Source organism: Petaurus breviceps, unplaced genomic scaffold (assembly GCF_028583685.1).
Source record: "Petaurus breviceps papuanus isolate PSGF00001 unplaced genomic scaffold, PetGlider_PUasm1.0 688, whole genome shotgun sequence".
Classification (NCBI taxonomy): Eukaryota; Metazoa; Chordata; class Mammalia; order Diprotodontia; family Petauridae; genus Petaurus; species Petaurus breviceps.
In genome coordinates, this window is record NW_027186457.1 from 4242749 (window position 1) to 4260978 (window position 18230).

Consider the following 18230-nt stretch of genomic DNA (forward strand, 5'->3'; position numbering starts at 1 on the left):
AAAGGGAAATGGATGCACAGGTCAAATGCCACCCTATCTCCAAAAAGAACAAGAGGAAGAGCTTTGTTCCAGGACACTCACTAGATCTTCCAAAGAGAACTTACAGAAAGCAATGCGCAAAAATTATAGAGATATGACCCCTGCCCTTCCCCCCACCCCAGGCCCGGCCAATCAAGGCCATGGCTTATTCCTCTACCCATCCCAGGGAGGGGGGCTCGGGTTTAGAAACTTCCCCCCATGCCCCCGGCGTGACCGCCCCGATTGCTGCCATGACACGACTGCTCATCGTGTCGCAGAACGGACCGGGCCGCGGTGGCCGCACTCACTGTAGGTCCGGCCCAAGGCTCGGAAGAGCAGATCCCGCTTCACACTGACAGTCGGCATGGCTGCTCCCGGTACGCTGCGCCTGCGCGCTCGACCTCACCGGTCTAATTCCGCGGTCCTGAAAGCAAAGACCCCGCCCCTCGGGATGTGGTCGTCCGAGGTAGCTCCTGATCCGTTCTCGTTCCTCCCGCTCTGTTTTAGTCCTCTAGGTACCCTCCTAGAGGTAGCTCACGGTATGAGTAGACTCTGCTATCTGGAGCAAAAAGTCTGGGGATGGAGGTGGCCAGAAGGAAGGGGAGGCAAGGTCTTGAGACGCTACGAAACAGGCAGTATTGTGGACAGCCCAGATTGCAGGTCGATTTCATCAGCAGAAGCAGGATAGGGGCGGGGCCTAGCTGGGGAGGGATAGAGTGGAAGGCGGAGCAAACGTATGACCAGAAAGAGGAGGGGACGGAGAAGCCTTCTGGGGGCGGGACAAAGAGTGGGCGGGGCCTGGGCTCAGAAGGGCGGGGCGGAGATTTGGTGGATCCTCTAAAAGGGACAGGAGCGGGTATTCAAGTGGGACGGTTCTTGGATAGGGGCTGATGGATGAGAGGTGTTGGGGGTAAAGTTACTACGTAGAACAGGGTCAGGTAGAGGGGAAGGTGTACTGTCTGCTGGGGAGAAGGGTTGTCCAAAGTCGTGTCCCAGGGCAGTCGGCTACCCTGGACAGGGCACGAGATCTGCAGTCAGGAAACCTAAGTTCTGTGAATCAACCATGAATCCATAAAATGAAACTTTAACCTCATCAATAAATCAAGCAACAAGCATCTAGTAAGTGCAAGGCACTGTACTAGGCACTGGGGACGAAAGTGCAAAGAAATAAACAATTTCTAATTTCAAACAGAAAAGGAATTTGGCAAATTATCTGTGATTTTTCCCTCCACCTACAGATTGCACGCAGCCCTCTGTGACTTAGTACCTGAGTCCTTGGGAGTTGCCCAAAGGGTAAATGATTTCCACAGTGCCAGACAAGGAATGAGAATTTGAACTCAGGTTTTTCTCACTTCACTAGTCTATGAAAGGGAAATTAAAAGAATTTTTTAAAATTCTGCCCTCAAGGAGCTTATATTCTATTTGATGTCGATGATAAGAATAATAGGATGATAATACAACTACCCACTTTGCAGGGTTGTTATACCGAAAGTGCTTTTATATACTTTGAAGTGTCATACAAGTGTGAGTTGTTATAACTGGATCAAATGAGGAAAACAATGAATATTGTTCCCTTCCTCCTTTCTTGGAAGTTTTTCCACCTATCAAGGCAAGGCTTCTGTACTTCCAGATCTTTGTGCCTTTTTTTTATCAATATCCACAATCTGTTCCTAAAATCTATCTTTCTGCCCTTGTCCCCCAGTACACCTTAGCACAAAACCTTGACTCTATATATCCTGAATTTCCTCTCTTCTTATTTTTGGGTTTTTTTTTTTTTGTTTTGTTTTTTGCTTTTTGGTAAGGGGAAGTGTATTGGGAATGCAAATTTGGAAGATCTTCCCTGCCCCTAGGCTAAAGTGCACCTGAAGCCTGGGGTGGGAGGCTTGTTTTTCAGTAGATACTTTTTGATTGGCCAGTGGGTCAATAAGGTTGTTACATTCTCTGAGCCAGGAGAAGGCTATATAAGCCCTGATGTGAGGCTTTGTTTTGGGGGCTCACTTTGAGAAGTGTTCTGTGATTTGATATGGATTAGGGGAAGCCGTTGTCCTGAGCCCCCCCCCCCTTTGAAAAAACCCAGATGTTGAAACCCAGATGTTGACTGGGTATGGATGTAATGGTTGAACAGTTTGAAATCTGTCTACTAGATCTGTTTCTGTCTTGATAATTCTGTCTGTGTACTTTGAAGTTCGGGGTGCTGACCTTTTCTCCTGAACAAGGTAAACGATATATGTCTGACTGATTAAAGTAAGCTTGTTAACCCATTTTGAGTTGCTTTCCTTTAACAAAGCAGATCTAAGAACCTGTATTGGCAGCAAACCCTGAGGACGATTGGGGTGCTTGCTGCTACAGGAAGTTAGGGCAATTGGGGTTAAGTGACTTACCCAAGGTCACACGACTAGTTTTGTGTTAAGTGTCTGAGGCTGGATTTGAACTCAGGTCCTCCTGACTCCAGGGCTGGTGCTCTATTCACTGCGCCACCTAGCCGCCCAATTTCCCCTCTTCTGACCACAGCATGAGTATCCCAGTTTGGCCCCTTTGTTAATGCTATAATTTCCCCCACTTGAAATGCATTTCCCTTCCTGTTCCAAATCCCAGTCATCCTTCAAATTGGAGCCCAAGTCTCATTTCTTTGCCAACTACTCGAGATCACTTTATTCTCCCTTTCCTCTGAACTCCTAGAGCATCTTAATGCCACCATCCTCATTCCAGCACTGAATCATTGTACATTGTCATAGAATTATAGCATATTAAGGTTAAAAAGGACCTGAGAGAAAATATAATCCAACCTCATCACTTTACAAATGATATGAGGAAACTCCTCATAAGGTCCAGAAAGATTAAATTATTTGGAGGCAACTAGGTGGGGCAGTGGATAGAGCACCAGCCCTGGAGTCAGGAGGATCTGAGTTCAAATTTGACCTCAGACATTTGACACTAACTGTGTGACCCCAGGCAAGTCACTTAACCTTGATTGCCTGCCCCCCCCCCCCAAAAAAAAGATGAAGTTATTTGCCCAGGTCACATAGTGAATGACGGATAAAATCTGAAAGAAGAAGAATAAGTTAACTAAATGATTGTTCCATTTTCCTGTATCACTTCTGGGTTCAGAAATGGTTGAAAAAGAGGTAAATTACATTTCCAAATTCCTTTCCCTGTGAGCTGCTTAAGCTAAAGAACTGATTTGTGTTTCTATTTTGCCTCTCTTTGTATTCCTTGCACCTAACCCAATGACTGGAAGATAAAAATACTAACAACAGTAACACAGCTTGCTTTGTGTGGTACTTTCAGGTTTATGAAGTACTTTACAAATATGATCTCATTTTATTCTCGTAACTCCGGATGGTAGATGCTATTATTATCCCCTGGATTATAGATGAGGAATTGAGGCAGGCAAAGGTCAAGGGATTTGCCCAGGGTCCCTCTGCTAGTAAGTCTGAGGAGAGATTTGAACTCAGGTCTGCTTTTTGACATGATCTGCCTTCTTGGACTAACTCTACATCTAGTATGATTTGAGATCAGAGGTAGAATGAATTTTAAATGGTGAAGTAAGATTGTATGCTGTCCTTCTAAGTGATAATGCCCTAAACAATCTGAAAATATAAATTCAGAAGTTATTTGTGCTAAGTTCTGATCTGGCAGTGACTTGAAGGTGATTCTATGAAAACAGGATGACAGAGGGACAATTCTTGTGGGTTACATGGTGTTTTTATTCGCTGTACACCACAATCTAGTCTCTGTCTGATTCGAGTCTAAAGTGCCTCCCTGGTTAAAAACAAAAACAAAACAAACAAACAAAACATCCTGGAGCCTCTTTCATCCTACTGCACAATATACTGAAATTCACAACAGAAAAGCAAAGCCCCCTTCTCATGGCCAAAAAGTATCTGTGACCGACTAAAATCCCAAACCTACTGAATATTTGAAGAAGTTCCACAGAATGGCCTCAATCCATGTTGATTCAGCATGAGCTAATACGAATATGCAAATCAGGTCCAGAATTTCATGGAAGACAGATAAGTCCTCCTTCTCAGGTGCTCTAGCTACACAGTTTCCTGGTAATACATACACTGCTTTAGTTGCTATACTCATGAATAGAAGATAAGTACAACACATGCATTGACCCACCTCATTGCCATCCTAGGTCCCTATTTTGACCTTGTTCAGAAAAAAAATGATGCTATAACTTGAGATGAGGTATCTGGCTCCCACCAGACAATAGACTTACTGCTGATAACCCACAGCTGCTAGGGCTCATGTGACTTTTATATAGATGAAGGGAGCTGAAGACTTTTACTAAGGCACAATTCTTGGATGATCAACTCTTGGTACTGTTGATTCTATGTCATGAATAGGTCAGATAAGGTTAAATATGGGATTGGTAGAATTCCTTTGGAATCATGGGTTGCACTCATGGATATTCATTAGCTACTCTTGCTGAAAGGGCCAAATATAGCCAGCCTGCATAAATGTTGTGCTGGGTGTGAAATCCAGAGACATGGGTTCAAATCTTGCCTTCTACAGAATGAATAATAACTCATATTTATGGGAAAATCTTACTGAGTGTCAGTTTCCTCATCTATAAAATGGAGATAATAATACTTTTACTACCTATCTCACAGGACTGTCATGAAAAAATGTTTCATAAAAGATGTTATAAAATATTTTACTAATGCACAAACAAAAAGCAGTGTAGAATCATGGATTCAGGGCCAGCCCAGTCTTGTCTTTGATGCATACCATGTGATCATGGCTAACATACTTCATCTCTTAGGGCCCCAGATAATAATACTCTAAGACTAAATATAAAGTTACAGAAATGCTGTCGTTCTGTATTGATAGAGTTTCACACCCACAGTTTTCTGTGCTAATGAAATCAGAGGTCCAGACTTCCAGACCCAGAAAAATATACCAACATCTCTGCCTTACTTGAGGTCTCAATTCCTGGGAGCAAATTCTTAAAGTTTTATCACAATATGATAAAAAAAAAATTATAACTGACTGAGTCATTCATTTAAACCGTAATTTTATGCCCTGTCTCCATACATCAGTAGGAGAAATGAATACCAAGCAGAAGTCTAGGTAAAACTCGATGAGAATTTGAGGAGAGAGAGCTCATTTGTACTCTGTAGGGTAGAAGAACTATTGGGAGATAGGCCTTGAACAGAGACTGCCATGAGTAGGGAAATCCACTCTAGGAATGAAGGATAATGGATGAGCAAAGGAAAGGGACAGAAGAGGATAGGAAGGAAGTGAGGATTACTCCAATTTAAGGAGTTTACAAAAGCATTTTCTTCACAGTATTGTCTTTCATGCTGGGAGTGGATGTTCCTACTCAGAGCAGTCTGGTCAAGGCCCATCTCCCATAGTTCCCGAAGCCTTCTTTGATCCCTGCCCCCCACTCCCTACAGAGTAACAAAAGAGCTCTTCCTTCCCAAATTCTCATAGTATTTTGCCTAAAATTCTGCTTTGTACTCATCTCTCTTGCTGATACATAGAGATGGGGCATAAAATTATAGTTTAAATGAGTGACTCAGTCATGAGTTTTTACTTATTAATTATATTATAGTGTATCATATCATATTATTTATTTACTATGTTGTGATATAACTTCAAGAGAATTTTCCCCAAGATAAAGACACAAAGTAAGGCAGAAATGTTGCTACATTTTTCTGGGTCTGGGAGTCTGAATCTCTGGTTTCATTAGCATAGAAAACTCTGGGTGTGGAACCCTATCAATACAGAACGTCAGCACCTCTGCAACTTTATATTTAGTCTTAGAGTATTATTACCTGGGGCCCTAAGAGAGGAAGTATGTTACCCATGATCACATGGTATGCATCAAAGACAAGACTAGGCTGGCCCTTAATCCATGATTCCACTCTGCCTTCTGTTTACATCTTAGTTCACTATATTGTTACATCTTTGCTTTCTTATTATATTCCCGAATTTTGTAAAAGGCCTCACTTTGTACAAAGGGTTCACCCTATAGAAACTACATTTGAATATTAGATAAGGCCTTCTGCAAAGCCCATGCAGACACAGGCCCAGTGAATGTGAAGTATGTGATAACCTTCAAGACTAATACAAACCAGGCCATTCAGAGGTGGAGGGGAGGTGGAGCCAGTCTCAGTAATTCTCTATGTTTTGTATGGAGACCTGTGCTCATGCCCAGGGCCTGTATGTTTTTATGGGTGGACTGAATAAACACTAATGGGCTGGGATTGGAGATTCCCTAGTTTAACCCTCAAACCTGAGGTGAGGCATACAGGAAAGCAATGGCCAGAAGCAACAAAATAACAGCAATAATAATAACATTTATATGTATATGGTTTTAAAAGTCCATATGAAGAAGGCAAGTTGCAGTAATGAGAGGAGCACTTGATAGGAATCAGTGGATCTGGATTTGAATTCTAGACCTACTGTTTACCACCAGTGGGATCTTTACCTTTCTGGCACTCAGTTGCTTTGACAGTAAAATCAGAAGTTAGGTAAGAGCCCTCCTGGTATGAAATCCTCAGGCTCTTTTCTGGAATGGTTGTCTCCAGATATTTGCCATCTATCCAGGATTCACCTTGTCTTATACCAGGGAAGATAATTTTTTAATCCTTTTATGTAACTTCCCATTCAAACCAATTAAATTTCACCATATTCAATTCAGGCTAACATTCTAGCCTGACTCTGTAAAGATCCAAAGCCTGTAATCAGAATAGCAGATAAGGTTCACGAAGACAGCCAGGAACCAGGAAAAGTATTAGGGTTAAGGCAAGAGGAGAATAATAACCAAAGCAACTTTGCTGTTGGGAGGTTTCAGGCTTTTATATGGTTCCAGTGGAGGCAGGAATCAATCCCAGCATGACTAGCACAGACTGAGCAAGTAAATAAGAATGCCACACACCTGGGGTAGGTACTCGGGGATAGGCATACAATGTACTCCAGCAGACAGATACTAACATGGGCTTGACCTCTGCTTCCTTTGTCCCAGGCCCCTGACCACCACAACTTTCATCCCAAGCCTTCCACATTTTTTCTTCTTTCTCCATTCATATCTTTTTCTTAATTTTAGAGTAGAATTTCTTAAGAGTCCATGAACTTTTAAAAAAATTATTTTGACAATTATATTCAATACAATTGATTTCCTTTATAATCCTATGTATTTTATTTTATGTATTTGAAAACATTCTTCAAGGGGTGGCCAGGTAGCACAGCAAGTAAGAGCACTAGCTCCAGTGTCGGGATGACCTGGGGATCAAATCTGGGCTCAGATACTTAGCATCACACTCAGAAATAACTGGCCGTGTAACCTTGAGCAAGTTACTTAAAGTGTAACCTTGAGCAAGTTACTTAACCCCGATTGCTTAAAAAAAAAAAAAAAGAAAGAAAACATTCTTCAGCAGACTGCCACAGGTGTCCATGACCCAGAAAAAGGTTCTGTTCTACAGGTTGCCAGAATAACGGTGGTTCTTTAAATGTAAGCTCTTTTTGCCATTAACCTATGTGTGTATGTAATAATCTCATTTCTATCATTAAGGTTTTCAAAGTGCTTTTCTCACAACTCTACATAGGTAACACATTTAACTGAGTACATGCCATTTATTCATTCATTTCATTCACTCAAAATGTATTGACCCATCTGGGAGGAAAGAAGCTATTTATTCTCACCAAGAGAGTCACTGTTGATGTTGGACCCTATTCCACCAAGAGTGAGACTTCACTCCTTGTGGAACATTACCTTGCCACCCAGAATGAAAGTAAACCATTTGCCATTTGGATATAAGGGGGATCTGGTATCCCAGATGACCTAATAAGTTTGATTAAGGGTGTTGTGAGACTCAAATGTGATCATGGATGTAAATGTGATAATGCACACCTTAAAGTGCCATGTAAATGCCAGTAATTATTCTTTATTATTATTATCCTATGACTTCCAGTCTGGTGATTATTGAGCCTTGTACTGAACTCAATCAATGTTTAGAAAGCAATTACAAGAGAGACTGTGTTAGTCCTTTGTTCTTGAAGAGGACCATGACATCAGGGAAATTATGACATGACTTGCAGTTGACTTGGATTTGAGTGAGAGAGGACTGTGCAGGGTTACCAGCCTCACTTTCACTTCCAGAGCCATCTGGGTCCAGTGGCCAGATAGTCATCAGCAAGACTAGAGATGGCCCCTACAGGAGAGAGCTGGCAATTTGAATCTGCATGATCAACACTTTTTTTAGGCCCAGACAATCAACAAGATAATTAAGCCCAGATTTTAGCAATTGCCAATTTCACTATGAATGTTCACACTGAAAATTTAACAATGAACTCTCAAAACAGTGTGTCTGCAACACAATGGAGAATAATTCCTGAGATACATAGGTTATCTCCCAATATAAGTATTTTGCACCTAGATAGACAGGAAATGATTTATATGCTATGAAAGAAACTCTTTACTCTAGCAAAAGATAAAAAGGATCATATTCATGGTTTAACCTGATAAAGAAGTTGTGTTACTGATAGTAGAAACAGCTAATATTAAAATCTGTTGGGGGGGTTAACATTGATCATTTCTAGGTGATTTTCAGAATTGATATTTGTCCTGCATTACTTATGTTTACTATATAGTAAGATTATATGGCTGATATTATGTATAGACTTTACAGGGTATATTGACATTAGTATAAATTTAACTGCCTGGGTGGCCAGGTAGCACAGCGAGTAAGAGCACCAGCTCCAGTGTTGAGATAGACCTGGAGATCGAATCCCGGGCTCAGACACTTAGCACCCACCCAGAAACACCTGGCCATGTAACCTTGAGCAAGTTACTTAACCCCAATTGCTTAGGGGTGGCCAGGTGGCTCAGCAAGTAAGAGCACCACTCCACTGTCAGGATGACCTGGATCAAATCTGGGCTCAGATACTCAGCACCACACCCAGAAATAACTGTCTGTGTAACCTTGAGCAAGTTACTTAACCCCGATTGCTTTAAAATAAATAAATAAATTTAACTGCCTGCCTAAAATGAAAATAAAAAGGTAAACTTTACCCTTAATAAATTATTCAATATTTTATTTTTCTTTATGTTTCACAGGATAGGTAAGAAGAATGATGAATTAAGAACTTTTGACAGTCATACACATAAGACAACTTTAATAAAATCAATATATAAATAGGTGAAGGCATTATTAACTTTAGCCTCTTGAATGAAAATATTATGCACCTGCTTCCTGTAACATAGGAGCTGTTGCACCTACTGGAAAGACAATTCAATTCAATTCAAAAATCATTTTTAAAGCATCTATTAATAGCAAAGCCCTGTGTTTAGTGCTAGAGATACAAAGGCTAAAATACAACTGTTCTTGGCCTTAAGGAACTTGGATTCTTTTGAACGGAATGATGTACATATTGGGCATGTACTCGATCAATTCTTATTTCAGCATATAGTAAATAGCTCTCTTTCTCTGCAACACATCATGTTTTACGATGAACAAAAACAATCTCACAATGCCTACATTTTCCTTATCAATTCATTCATAAGAATGTGCTAACTTAATCCACTTCATTTATGTGGAAATTCAATCAGCAAGCATCAGCAAAATCACAATGCTACTTACTCAGTCCAGAAGCCAATTATAGTTCTTTGAACATCGGAAAAGTAATGATCTCCTAATTGAAGAAAGTGATTTTTAATTACTCATGCCTAAGAGCAATCTTTTATAATCCATGAAGAAATGTTAACAGCCATTTTCCTTTGCCCTTAATTGTAAGAGAACCCAGGATCAAAATAGGTCTATGGCATCTTGGGGTCTTCAGGCAAGAATGATCACTGGCAAAATTGAAAAGTAGATAAAATTTGCCTTCAATCAATTCAATAAACACTTATCAAGTGCCTATGTGTGGCATTCTCTCCACTTCAATATAATGCTTCTCCCCTTGCCACTCAGCTCTGCAAATTGTTCCATTAATTAAATTAGTCAATATAACACTAAAACCTGAACAAACCTATTTACTACCAGGTCAGTGGTCATGAAAGAATGATATTGAAAAAAAAAAAACCCAAGAGTTCAGTGGTTGTAGTGTAGATAAAATGTTAGTAGTAACAATAACTCAAATTTATAAGACGGTGAGGTTACAATATTCTTTAATCTACAATATTTTATGTGATCCTCACAACAACCCTGTGCAACAAGCAGAGTAAATATTACTAACCCCATTTTATAGATGAGGAAGCTGAGGTTAGAGAGTTGAAGTGACTGGCCCAAAGTCACAAAACCTGCCCAGGGCAGAGCTAGGACTCTGGACAAATGACTTCAATGCTTGAAGGTTAAATGCCTTCATCTGTAAAAAAGGAATGATAATGATTCCAAGTCTAAAGTTCTTAAAGAAAATTAAGGGCTGTTGTTCAGTTGTACCCAACTCTTTATGACCCCTTTTGGGGGTCTTCTTGGCAGAGATACTGGGATGGTTTGTCATTTCATTCTCCGGTTCATTTTATAGATGAGAAAACTGGCAAACAGGGCTAAGTGACTTGCCCAGGGTCACACAGCTCACTACTAAGTGTCCTAAGGCTGGATTTGAACTCAGAAAGATGAATCTTCCTGACTCCAGACCCAGTCTTTTATCCACTTCACAACAATTAGCAAATAAAATAACATCTTATATTTACATAGTAGTAGAATTCCTTCCAGTTCATAGGTAAAGGGATTTACTAAAGTCCTCAGTAGCACATATAGAATTTCAATCTTATCTTTTCGTCCCAGAATAAATGAAGTGATGTATGGTTCCAAGGATGGCATTTTTTTCACTATAGGACAGTTTGGTGTACGTGTGTGTTTTAACAATATCAAGTATTAAAATCTTCTTCTTATTTTTGTCTAATGAGAAAGATGGAGATTGACCGTGATTTGCCATCTTAAAAAGCAACCTGGAGTGGTCCCTTATGGTCCTTAAGAATAGCCCTGAGCTATTGCTAACTTGTTTCAACCCTGATAAATCTTTGTCCATTATTTTAACTGCCCTGAAGATATGGGGCGTCTTTCAGAGGCACCCAAGAACCACCCCTGATCTTCAGTATCTGAAAATTAAATTAATCATACACCTGAATTTTATTCCTCAGTAAGGGGGGAGGGGGTTAGGCTTCCTTTATTGTCCTTTCCTTTACTACATCACCATGAATGCCAGGTGGCCGCTACTGCCTCATCGTCACTTCAGGTCTTTTGACCAGTGTCCTGGGGTAGAGTTTGCCAGGGTTTTGTTTTTTTCAAAATCTGTTAGGCTCCCCAAGCTGTGCAAACCAAAGAGGCCACCGGGGCACAGTCCTCATAAAGTAATTCCTCTCAGCTTTTACATATCGATTCTTATAACCACCACTTCCCATTTATCGCTCCCATCAGTTGGCATGGGGTTCTATAAATGAGAGTTGAATTGAATCACGGAAAAAAAAAAATGGTTGAGAGGAGGGAACGGTTAATGAATCAAATGACGGCTGTTTATATCTAGGTGATAAATCACATTTAGCCTGTAATAAACGACTTCGCTCGCTCAATCTGGTTCGTCCCCGCGGGTCTACCCTAGCTACAATCCTGGCTTTCCTCGGTGTTTGGGGGAGGGATAGCGGGCAGACTAGCTGGACAATGGACCCTCCCTAGGCAGCTGTCACCCTGGCCCAAGCAGGAAACTCTGGATGCCCGCCCGGGAACGACTGGGCAGTCCCCAAAACGAGGGTAGAGTCAAGGCTACGGCCCCTCCTACCCTCCCAGCAATGGCTAACTCAAGGTGCCCTCAGGCTGCAGCCTGGGTAGTGGCCGCGGGTTCCCGGAGAAGTTCCCCAAATGCGTGCAGTGGGCTGGGGGCGGAGGCGGGGGCGGAGGCGCCTGGCTTCCGACTTCCTGAAGGTATTAGGAGAGGAGCACCCGCAGTCAGCACCCGAGATCGGGCCAGCTCCGCTGCCCTCCTATCTGCCCCGGCGGCAGTAACAGTCCAGTGGTAACAGGTTTGCATTCACCCGACTGACTGACCAGACGCACAGAGTGAAGGACGCAAGTGTCCCGCGCAGGCCATGAAGGTCCAGTTTGCCCCCATAAACATCCCCTTGGAGAGAAGGCTGCAGACCGCTGCCGTGTTCCAGTGGGTCTTCTCCTTTCTTCTACTGGGTAAGAGCCCCAGCTGGCTGGTAGGTTGGGGATGCCCCCTACCTTGCCAGTCCCGCCCTGCCCTCAGCGCTCTCCCACCCCAGAAAGCCCCCTTCCAGGGGCAGCAATCCCGGGTCCAGAATTTGGCTCCTGCTTCTGCTCCGGCTCCACCTCCGCAAACTAGATCTTTGCTAAGCGGAAATTTGGAGAAATGTGGTTTACCCACCTACTCCGCTATGGATAGAATTGCTGACCATCATTTAAATGGAAATAAATATAGGCTCCCCTCTTTTTATGGATCAGGCATAAAAAAAAAAAATGCACTAGGACTTCACAGCAGCCTTGCTGCCCGCCGCCAAGATAAATAATTGCCTTGATTTTTTTTCCCTCCATTTGTGGAACAGAAAGTGGGGAACCCTGGATCCGTACACTTCAGGGAATTGGATTTCTTGAAATCATTGGACCCAGGAGCATTTTCCAGGCGAGTTTTAAGTTCAGCCCATTGCTTACACACTTAGACCCAATTGTAGAGGGCAAAGACAGCCTCCTTGAAGGAAGCTTGCCTGATGGGCTAAGACATCTGATTCCCCCAAAGGCACCTTTTCTGCAAGATCGTTTTGCCATTAGTGAAAATAGGAAAGTTGAGTTCTGGCGGATTGGGGCTTCTCTGGACCAAAACTGTCTGCAGAAACCTTTTTATTTTTTTTTTTAATGTGCGTTTCCATAGAGAGCAGAACACAGAAAGAGAATTATGTCTGAAACAGTGTCCATTTCATATGGCTTGCTTTTGTGGAAATCATTTCATCCCCTGTTATCTCTGGTCTTATATGCCTCCTGGGGCCTGAAGTGCAAATGTTAGCAATGGTGTTGTTTGCCTGCAGTTTACAGCCCTGTCCTGGAAACTAGGGAGATACAAAGTTTAGATAAAACTTGGACCTTATCCTCAAAAAGTTTAAGGAGTAGGAGACAGAGGAAACACAAACAGCCACAATAGCCAAGATAACTGCTTTGGAGAAGTCTAAAAACTAAGTTGTTTGAAGGCTTAAAGAATATATAACAGAGCTTTCTGAGAAGAGGCCTGGGGAAATCCAGGAAAATTGAGTTGGGTTTTACAGGATGGGTAGAAATTAAAAAGATGTTTGGTTTCCCATCCTCAAGCCCCTTCCTATTCTATTCCATCACCAGTGTTTTCTAAAGGACAAGTCTGATTATGTCACTTGTGATATGTCACTGAGGAAACTCCAGTGGTTCTCAGTTACCTGTGGGATACTGGTCACATGTCACTTCCTATGTACTGTCTGGGTCTCCTGCTTCAGATGTGCTCCCTCCTAAAACTCCCTTTCCTATATTATGGATATACCTACCTGGGTATCCCTAACACAAGTACATGCTTAAGCTTATTGAGGTCAAGGACTCTTTCATCTGTGTCTTTGTATCCCCAGGGCTTAGCAGTGCCTAGCATTTTGTAGGCATTTGATAAATTCTGGTTGATTGATTAAAGATGGGAAAGGCAGGCATGTTAGGCATAGGAATGGAAAGCATGGAAGCCCAAACTTGAAATGTTCTGGGGTCAGAGAACTATTTGATTTAGCTGGAATAGAGTGTAGGGGAAGAAAGACAAAGCTTTAAAGGTAGGGAGGCACCAAATTGTGGAAGGTTCATAGATCTGGAAGGGACCAGAAAGTTCATCTAGTCTAGCCCCCTCATTTTACAGAGGAAGGCCCAGTCTGATTGAGGTGGCACAGTGCATATAGCGCAGGACTTAGAGGCAGGAAGTCCTGAGTTCAGATCTGGAAGTAGTTTTTTGAATTGGGTTTTATTGGGTGGGTAAAAGTTAAATAAGTGTTTGGTCCCCCATCCTCAAACTCCTCTCTATTCCATTAGGATAAATCTGATTGTGTCACTTGTGATCAGACTACTGAGGAAACTCCATTGGTTTCAGACACTAACTATGTGACTCTGGACAAGTCACTTAACCACTCTTTGTCTCAGTTTCCTTAACTGTAAAATGGGGATGATAATAGCACCTACCTTGCAAGGTTGTTGAGGCTTAATTGAGATAATAATTATAACTTGATTAGCATAGTGCCTGGTATATAGCAAGCACTATATAATTGTTGTTATGAGCAATTATTATTCTTCAGTGTCACACAGGTAGTAAGGGGCAGAGTTGAAATTTTAATTGATCTCCTGTCCTCTGACTAGCATCCTTCACCCTTTCCGTTATAATATGATATAGACAGGACTTTGTCGGTGTGATCCTGGTCAAGTCACTTAATCCTGATTGCCTCCATCCTTTTGGTGGTAGGCTGTAGGTGAGCCCCTGAAGATTTTTGAAAGGAGGAGTGACACACAATAGAGATGACCCTGGAAGCAAGCTAAGATGATGAGGATGAGTTAGAAGGGGCTGAGTGGAAGTACTTCCCATTTACCTAGCACTTTCAACTTTCCAAAAGGCTTATTCCTGCAGAAGGACTTTATTTCACTTTTTACTTAAGTTAATCAGTCATAAACACTTATTAAGTACCTCAACTTGGAATCAGATCAGACTTTGAGTCATGATTTTATTTTATTTATTTATTTTATTTCATTTTATTTTTTTGCTTTTTGGAGGGCAATTGGGGTTGTGACTTGCCCAAGGTCACATGGCCAGTTTGTGTGTTAAGTGTCTGAGGATAGATTTGAACTCAGATCCTCCTGACTCCAGGGCTGGTGCTCTATTCAACTGTGCCACCTAGCCGCCCCTTATTTATTTTATTTAATTTTATTTTCATGATTTTATTTTTTAAATATTTTCTCCCAATTATATGTAAAAACAATTTTTAGCATTTTTTAATGTTTTGAGTTCCAAATTCTCCTTCCTTACCTGCCCCCTGTCCCACCCCAGAGAGGTTAGGCAATCTGATATAGGTTATACATGTGCAATAATGTAAAATATTTCCATATTAGTCATTTTGTGGAAGAAAATGCAAAAAGAAAGGAAAGAAGGGAGAAAGAATACTATGCTTCATTCTGTACTCAGACACTATTGGTTCTTTCTCTGGAGGCAGATAGCATTTTTCATCATTCATCTTTTGGGATTATCTTGGATCATTGCATTGCTGAGAACAGCAGTTGGTCATCCTTATGATATTACTGTTACCATGTACAGTGTTTTCCTGGTTTGCTCACTTACCTCTGTATCAATTTATGTAAGTCTTTCCAGGATTTTTCTGAAATCATCCTGTCTTGAGTCATGATTCTAATACTGTCTGCAGGATCATGGGCAAGTCCTAGAATCTCAGAGTCAGATGGGGCCTCAGAGGCCATCAAATCTTCACTTGAATATGTTCAGAGAGGGAAACACCACTAACTTCTTGCTGCATCCCAGTTCATTTTGGACAGCTCAATTTGTAGGAAACTTTTCTCCCTTACATGAAATCTAAATTTACTTCTTTGAGATCTGAACCCATTGCTCCCAGTTCTGCCCTTTGGGACCAAGCAGAACAAGTCTAATAAATCCTCTTCCACATGGAATAGGGAAGTAAGGACCATAGCAGTGATTTAATTGATTATAAAGATCCTATATAAATAAGCTCCCTCTACCAGGACAGGGCAGTACTTTCTCTGCTAGAGGCAACTTGGTGGCACATGGATAGTCCACTTGGCCTGAAGTCATGAAAACCTGAGTTCAAATATGGCCTCAGACACTGTGTAACCCATGGCAACTCACTTAACTGCAATCTGTCTCAGTTTCCTCAACTGTAAAATGAGAAGTAAAATAGCACCTACCTCATAGGTTTGTTTTGAGAATCAAATGAGATATCTGTAAAGCTGCTCAGAACAGTGACTTGTTTGTCCCCATTCCCCAACCCCCATAACCTTATAGTTTAGAGAACTGCCTAGTGTTGAGCAGTTAAATGATTTGCTGGTATTATGCAGACATTAATGTGTCAGAGGAAACACTTCCACACATCTGGCTCCCAAACTAGCTCTGTACCCACATGAGGACCCTACAAAAAAACAATGAAAATTATCATGAGTCTTCTCTTCTCCAGGTAAAAGCTTCCAGTTCTTTCAATTACTTTTTACATGACATAGACTAAAGCCCTTTCAACATCCTAGTTGCCATTCTCTGGCTGTTCTCTAGCTTATTATGTCCCCTTTCGAGTCTTCTCTGGACTAAATGCCACCAGTTCTTTTTTTTTGTTTTTGTTTTTTTGCCTTTTGGAGGGCAATTGGGGTTAAGTAATTTGGCCAAGGTTACACGGTTAGTTTTTTTGTGTGCATGTTAAGTGTCTGAGGCCGGAACCAAACTCAGGTCCTCCTGACTCCGGGGCCAGCATTCTACTCACTGCACCACCTAGCCGCCCCCACCAGTTCTTTTAATTACTGGTCCTCATATTTAACTTAACTTCTCCAGGTTCTGATTTCTTCATCCCTAAATATGATGACAAAACCTTAATTACTTACAGGTTGTCTTATTATTATTTTTTGGAGGCAATCAGGATTAAGCGACTTGCCCAGGATCACACAGCTAGTAGGTATCTGACATTGGATTTGAACTCAGATCCTCCTCACTCCAGGGCCAAGGCTTTATTTACCTAGCTGCCTTCTCAAAGATTTGCCTTAAAGAAAATTCTAGGGAAATCATTCCTGTTGAGTAACTGTATCTGCTCTGCTGACACATTAAAATGATTTCATTTGTGCTTTTTTTGGCAAGTGAAAATGGAATGAATAGCAGCTACAATTATTTTGTATCAGTTGCAAAAGTCTCTAGATTATACAAAAAATATAAATTGAAATTCAAGGTTTTTTTCACAGTATTGCAGGAAATTGAATTCAAGCTGATGAGTAAATATAATTCAGCCTTGAGATACATCCCCAAATCTCAAAGAACTTTTAAAAACCATTGGTTCAGATTCTATACCATTGAGGTAGATAACAAATAAAGAAACTTAAGATATTGGAAGTTTGTTGCCTGGCTGTGGTAACTAGAAGACACAGGAGAATTTAGTAATATGAAGTAAGATCCCAGACTTGGGAAATGCACATCCTGTGTTCTGGATTCTAGTGTTTATCCATATCCCTTTTGGTTTGGGTTTCATTATTTTCTGTTTTCAGCATGATGTTTGGGGTCATTGGGGAGTCTGTTAACAAAGACAAAGTATTCCTCTTATAGTGCCCTTAACAAACCAGATTGTTAATGCAAGAAGATGCTTTTAATACCATTAACATTACAAAATGTTTTTCCTCAGTAGGAGCCTGTAATTTATACATTTTTATTGTTCTATGCAAATACATTTTTTAAAGCAAGAATTTCCATATAATTTCCATAAAAGTCATATAGAACAGACTGGAATGTAGGGAGCTGTGGACTATAAAGTTGGTCTTCATATCTGAATCTTATTCTGTCAGATCATCTTAGCTAGGCTTCTGAAACTTTTGTGTGTTGTGAGCTCCTGTAGGCTCTGCAAAACAATGTTTTTAATGTATAAAATAAACCACACAGGATTACTAAGAAAATTAATTACATTGAAATGTAGTTATATATGTGTATGTAAGTATGTAGATATGTACATGGATATACATAACACATTTTTATTTTTAAGACACCTGGTCAACAGGTATAAATTGACTGTTCCTTTACAAGGCTTCTTAACCTACAGTCTATGAACATTTTTTTAACATACACACACTACATATATATATATACACATACATACATACATATACATAAGTGTTTATATATTTTATAAATATATAATATAAACATATTTATTTGTGCATATATGTATGTGCATATAGGTATATAGATAGATAGATATAGATACACACAAATAAGTACTATAACCCAGTAAGAGGTGGGTTTTTCCCCTTCTTAAAAATAAGAATAAGTGACATGAAAGTTGAGTATTAAATTACATCTTTGTATTGGTTATATATAACATAGATAATATAACCAACTTGGCCATTATTTCATGTAAAGATAAGTTGCCTTCTGATGCTTCTCCTTGTGAGTATGTTGTTTAGAGGTAGGTAGGCTAATAAAATAAAATTGTCTCATTTTGAAGATAGGGACATGCCCTCCAATATTGTATTTTTAGCATTTCAGAATTA

At 40.7% G+C, this 18230-nt stretch overlaps 2 protein-coding genes across 2 annotated transcripts in view; one reads left to right on the forward strand and one right to left on the reverse strand.

The window, feature by feature from the left end:
* The window catches only part of FARSB (phenylalanyl-tRNA synthetase subunit beta), a 96368-nt gene that overhangs the window by 76226 nt on the left and 1912 nt on the right, over positions 1–18230 (reverse strand). The window contains exon 2 of the mRNA XM_069104521.1: positions 327–402. Within this exon, the coding sequence (XP_068960622.1) occupies positions 327–384 (58 nt within the window). The 5' untranslated portion in view covers positions 385–402. The remainder of the gene's footprint in view (positions 1–326; positions 403–18230) is intronic.
* Positions 11998–18230, forward strand: part of MOGAT1 (monoacylglycerol O-acyltransferase 1) — a 36721-nt gene continuing 30488 nt past the window's right edge. The window contains exon 1 of the mRNA XM_069104522.1: positions 11998–12152. Within this exon, the coding sequence (XP_068960623.1) occupies positions 12059–12152 (94 nt within the window). The 5' untranslated portion in view covers positions 11998–12058. The remainder of the gene's footprint in view (positions 12153–18230) is intronic.